The sequence below is a fragment of the Oncorhynchus keta genome, chromosome 23 (genome assembly GCF_023373465.1).
Source record: "Oncorhynchus keta strain PuntledgeMale-10-30-2019 chromosome 23, Oket_V2, whole genome shotgun sequence".
NCBI lineage: Eukaryota > Metazoa > Chordata > Actinopteri > Salmoniformes > Salmonidae > Oncorhynchus > Oncorhynchus keta.
In genome coordinates, this window is record NC_068443.1 from 18,761,955 (window position 1) to 18,768,125 (window position 6,171).

At 42.0% G+C, this 6,171-nt stretch overlaps 1 protein-coding gene across 1 annotated transcript in view; it reads left to right on the plus strand.

Annotated features, from left to right (window-relative positions):
• Positions 1-3,734, plus strand: part of LOC118402520 (phospholipase ABHD3-like) — a 41,306-nt gene extending 37,572 nt beyond the window's left edge. Inside the window, exon 9 of the mRNA XM_052476725.1 lies at positions 1,585-3,734. Within this exon, the coding sequence (XP_052332685.1) occupies positions 1,585-1,769 (185 nt within the window). The 3' untranslated portion in view covers positions 1,770-3,734. The remainder of the gene's footprint in view (positions 1-1,584) is intronic.
• The last annotated feature ends 2,437 nt before the right edge of the window (positions 3,735-6,171 follow it).

Genomic DNA, 6,171 nt, shown 5'->3' on the forward strand with positions numbered 1-6,171 from the left:
TGAAGTGTACCTATGATGGAAATTACAGGCCTCTCTCATCTTTTTAAGTGGGAGAACTTGCACAATTGGTGGCTGACTAAATACATTTTTGCCCCACTGTATGTTATTTTAATTAAAAAATAAATTAGCTTTTCTTTCAAAAACAATTACATTTCTAAGTGATCCCAAAGTTTTAAAAGGTAGTGTATATGTATAATGTTTGGGATTCTTTTTTTTTCTTTCTTTTTTTTCACCTTTATTTAACCAGGTAGGCAAGTTGAGAACAAGTTCTCATTTACAATTGCGACCTGGCCAAGATAAAGCAAAGCAGTTCGACAGATACAACGACACAGAGTTACACATGGAGTAAAACAAACATACAGTCAATAATACAGTATAAATAAGTCTATATACAATGTGAGCAAAATAGGTGAGAAGGGAGGTAAAGGCAAAAAAGGCCATGGTGGCAAAGTAAATACAATATAGCAAGTAAAACACCGGAATGGTAGTTTTGCAATGGAAGAATGTGCAAAGTAGAAATAAAAATAATGGGGTGCAAAGGAGCAAAATAAATAAATTAATTAATTACAGTTGGGAAAGAGGTAGTTGTTTGGGCTAAATTATAGGTGGGCTATGTACAGGTGCAGTAATCTGTGAGCTGCTCTAACAGTTGGTGCTTAAAGCTAGTGAGGGAGATAAGTGTTTCCAGTTTGAGAGATTTTTGTAGTTCGTTCCAGTCATTGGCAGCAGAGAACTGGAAGGAGAGGCGGCCAAAGAAATAATTGGTTTTGGGGGTGACTAGAGAGATATACCTGCTGGAGCGTGTGCTACAGGTGGGAGATGCTATGGTGACCAACGAGCTGAGATAAGGGGGGACTTTACCTAGCAGGGTCTTGTAGATGACATGGAGCCAGTGGGTTTGGCGACGAGTATGAAGCGAGGGCCAGCCAACGAGAGTGTACAGGTCGCAATGGTGGGTAGTATATGGGGCTTTGGTGACAAAACAGATTGCACTGTGATAGACTGCATCCAATTTGTTGAGTAGGGTATTGGAGGCTATTTTGTAAATGACATCGCCAAAGTCGAGGATTGGTAGGATGGTCAGTTTTACAAGGGCATGTTTGGCAGCATGAGTGAAGGATGCTTTGTTGCGAAATAGGAAGCCAATTCTAGATTTAACTTTGGATTGGAGATGTTTGATATGGGTCTGGAAGGAGAGTTTACAGTCTAACCAGACACCTAAGTATTTGTAGTTGTCCACGTATTCTAAGTTAGAGCCGTCCAGAGTAGTGATGTTGGACAGGCAGGTAGGTGCAGGTAGCGATCGATTGAAGAGCATGCATTTATTTTTACTTGTATTTAAGAGCAATTGGAGGCCACAGAAGGAGAGTTGTATGGCATATTTGTATGGCATATTTGTGCAGGGCACATTCTTGTAATGCCCTAATCAGTGTGTAAGACATAAGATTTATACTACACGGAATATGTACGTGCATACAGTATTTCTGTGGGGTTTTGGAAGTCAAATCTCCAATCAAGTGCTCGGTGTATGTCCACTGCCTGACTGATTATTAACAATCTATGTTTTTCTTCTCTCCTCGTCAGCCATTCCAGTGGAGGCGGTGAAGCAGAACCCTAACCTAGCCCTCCTCATCACCTGCCACGGTGGCCATATTGGTTTCCTGGAGGGCCTGTGGCCCCGACAGAGCACCTACATGGACCGCGTGTTTAAGCAGTTTGCCAAGGCCGTCATAGAACAGGGTGGCGACCTCAATGACCTTTCCAGCTAGTACGACATTCCTTTTCTCCCTCTCTCTCTTTCTTTAATTTCTTTCCTCCTCCCCCCAATCCTTCTCCCTCCCTCTCTCACTACAAGCAAAAAAAGCATTATTTATTTTGAAGGGCACATCCTGTCACAACACAGCAGTCGTCCGTCAACTCATGTATTCCTTCATACATTCATGAATTCAATGTATGTAGCCATGAATTCATATCATGCTTATTTTAAAAAGATGAGTATGTTCACATTCGTATCTTCAAATATGAATAATTTCAGCTGTCTTTCTCCATCCGTCAGTGTTCTCAACAAAAACTCTGTATCAATAGGATTTTAGTCCTCAGGGATTTTATTTATTTTTTACATAGTGTCTGTCTGTCTGTCTGTCTCTGTCTGTCTGTCTGTCTGTCTGTCTGTCTGTCTGTCTGTCTGTCTGTCTGTCTGTCTGTCTGTCTGTCTGTCTGTTATGAATGTGAATAGTTTATGTTAAAGAATGTTTAGTCCATTCAACAACAACAAAATACCTAACCTAATCTTTTGTGACAGCTAGCTGCTATAGTAGCGTGAGATTTAGTTCTGGGTCCCGAGGTGATACCTTTTAATTTACCTCAACAGATCACAGTATTTATGTTCTCTTGAATTGTTCTGCATGCACTTTCATTCACACATTCTACCTGTACACACATAAAATAGCTCTAACAATGTAATGTTATGGAGATAACTCATTATTAGTTATAAGGAATGTGAATTTGCACTATTTTAGTTTGAACAAGCCATGCCTCTAATTCCTTCCTGCAAACGCACTTGATTTCAATAGTTTTCCTATGTAAATAAGTATACCCAGAAGGCCTAATAAATTAATATGCAAATACCACATGGATGTTATTGTTTGTCCTGATGTTGAGGACACAGCTAAGTATTAGTTACTTTGTGGGCCAGTATTACAGTATTTTACCGTACTTGTAGGGTATTTGCTGAGCATATCAACCTTGATGCATATATCATCAATTCAGCTGGGTTGCCAGTTTGGTTCTGCTTAATCAAAACAATGATAAAGGAGTTGTTTACCATAAAGGAGTTAGCAAAAGTAGCACCAAATTTGGCAACTAGGCCATCATCATTGGGGCGGCAGGGTAGCCTAGTGGTTAGAGCGTTGGACTAGTAACCTGGAAGGTTGCAAGTTCAAACCCCCGAGCCGACAAGGTACAAATCTGTCGTTCTGCCCCTGAACAGGCACTGTTCCCAGGCCGTCATTGAAAATAAGAATTTGTTCTTAACTGACTTGCCTGGTTAAATAAAGGTACAATTAAAATAAAAAATCAATGGAGCTGGGTTGCCAGTTTGGTTCTGTTTCAGCAAAAAATGACAAAGGAGTTGTTTACTATAAAGAAGTAGCAAAAATTTCGACCAGATCTGGCAACCTGGCTATTATGAATGCAGCTTGCCTGTTTGGTTCTACTTCAGCAAACAATGATAAAGCACTTGTTTACATCAAAGGAGTTAGCAAAAGTAGCACCAGATATGGCAACCGGACTGTCACCAATGCACTGCTTCAGACATTGCCTGTGTACAAAATGGCACCCTATTCAATATATAGCGCACTACCTTTGGCCAGAACCTCATGAACCCTGGGCAAAAGTAATGTAGGGAATGGGGTCTCATTTCATATGCACCTATGACTTTGTTCCTGTGGAATTTGTATGTTTCTCTATTTTGCCCCGTGGCCATTAAGTAGCATGTTATGACGTCATCCCGTTCTGAAATGTATGACTAATACCAACACTGCATCGTAATCAGTAGCACAAAGGACATGTTTTGTTAGTCATTATATATACAGTATATATATATATATACAATATTATGTTTAATTTTATATACAAAACAATCAATTCTATTTACATTCGCAGCAAAAAGATATGCACGTATTAGTATGAAGTGTGTTATGCTGCATTTAATAAATTATTAAAATGGAACATTGTGCATTTGTCTGCTGTCTCTCCTTTTACGAGTGCTCTGCTTGTAAATGCATTTCCTCAATTGATTTTATTGACTTTTAAGGGTTTGATAAAATACCCCACTGTTGGCATCAGCTTCATATATCGTATCATCTAACAATTGTGTAATAAGTTATGTGGTGTCATCCATCCCTCTTTCCATGACTAGAATGACATGAGGATGTGGTCACCCTATTAGAGGAGGTGTGAGGTATGCTTCCATTAATCACTCCTCCTTAGTGAAAACATATTCCAATGTATTTTCCATCTTTACACTAACATCTTTGCAGTATGCAGGGAAATTATCTGGATCTGAGTCACATGGTAATGGGTCTCTAAGTTCTGGTCCACGGTCAGAGGATCTCACACAACCTATAATAGGCTGACCACTCCGCTCGCGTTGCGTGTGCAAAATACATTTATACATCTGTTATTCAATTATTGCACCCACACTGCTCGCGCGTGTCAACAAACGTCTGCATTGCCAAGGGCTAAAATAGAAGTCCTTTCTATTTCTGACGCAGATCGCACTGCAAGTCCTGTCTCTCCCATCTCATTGGTTTATAGAAGCAGGTACCCACATGCCATCTCCTCATTGGTTATACCCACGTGGGTGATTGAACAACGAACTGTGTTGCCGGTCGGTGTAGTAATACTACGGAAGTTTAGATGCCAATCGCCATATAAGTTCAAAGATGAAAAAGCCTGGAAGGAGGAGAGATGACTAGAAACGATTCGTTAACGATTAATTGTCGGAGTAGAGGACCTTGTGCATTTCAGGTAAAATAACAACTTAATGTTTATATCCCAGGACATGTTAGCTAGCAACAGCAAGCTAGCTAAATAGGACAAATTAGTGCAAGCTAACTAGCTAAATTGCCATAAATGTTTAATGCTTTTCGACCTGTTCCCAAATTAATGTAATTGGTTCAGAGTTTGTTTTGATATTTTAACCTGCATGTCTTGATCGCGTTTGGTGTAAGGGGACAAAATACATTTATGCACGATGGCGCATGCGCGCAGCCGGTTCGGGTTCTGTGTAAGGATATTCAGACGTCCTGTGAAAGTAACATTTTACAGCTTGCCAAAGAACAGACTCCTCATGGCTTATCATATGACCCGTAATGTGCCACACAACCAGGTTACTAGCTTATAACACATCTGTCACGCTATACCAGGCTTGCTGTTTTATGGTTGGCCGGATTTGGTGGACTCACTGTCATTGGCAGTCCTGGTGTAGTGTTTCATCCACGTCGCGGACACCAACGTCTTGTTCCCAGACAACCTAAACACCTTCTTTGCCTGCTTTGAGGATAACACAGTGCCATCGTTCGTGGCCGACGTGAGTATGACATTTAAGCGTGTTAACCCTCGCAAGGCTGTCGACCCAGACGGCATCCTTAGCCGCGTCCTCTGAGCATGCGCAGACCAGCTGGTTGGAGTGTTTACGGACATATTCAATCCCTCCCTATCCCAGTCTGCTGTCCCCACTTGCTTCAATATGGCCACCATTGTTCCTGTACTCAAGAGGGCAAAGATAACTGAACTAAATGACTATCGCCCCGTAGCACTCACTTATGTCATAATGAAGTGCTTTGAAAGGCTAGTTAAGGATCCTATCACCTCTACCTTACCTGACACACTAGACCCACTTCAATTTGCTTACCACCCCAATAGATTCACAAACGATGCAATCGCCATTGCCCTGCACACTGCTCGATCCCACCAGGACAAGAGGAATACCTATGTAAGAATGCTGTTCATTGACTATAGCTCAGCCTTCAACACCATAGTACCCTCCAAGCTCATCATCAAGCTCGGGGCCTTGGGTCTGAACCCCACCCTGTGCAACTGGGTCCTGGACTTCCTGACGGGCCACCCCCAGGTGATGAAGTTAGGAAACAACACCTCTCCTTCACTGATCCTCAACACAGGGAACCCACAAGTGTGCGTACTCAGCCCCCTCATGTACTCCCTGTTCACGCAAGACTGCATGGCCACGAGTCTCCAACTCAAGCATCAAGTTTGCAGAAGACACAAACATAGTAGACCTGATTACCAACAATGATGAGACAGCCTACAGGGAGGAGGTGAGGGCCCTGGTGGAGTAGTGCCAGGAAAATAACCTCTCCCTCAACGTCAGCAAAACAAAAAAGCTGATCTTGGACTTCAGGAAAAAGCAGGGGGAGCACGCCTCTATCCACACTGACGGGATCGCAGTGGAGAAGGTGGAAAGCTTCAAGTTCCTCGGTGTACACGTCACTGACAATCTGAAATGATGGTCCACCCAGACAGTATGGTGAAGAAGGTGCAACAGCGCCTCTTCATCCTAAGGAGGCTGTGTATAGTCAAATGAAAATGTATTTGTCACATGCGCCTAATACAACAAGTTTAGACCTTACTGTGAAATGCTTACTTTAC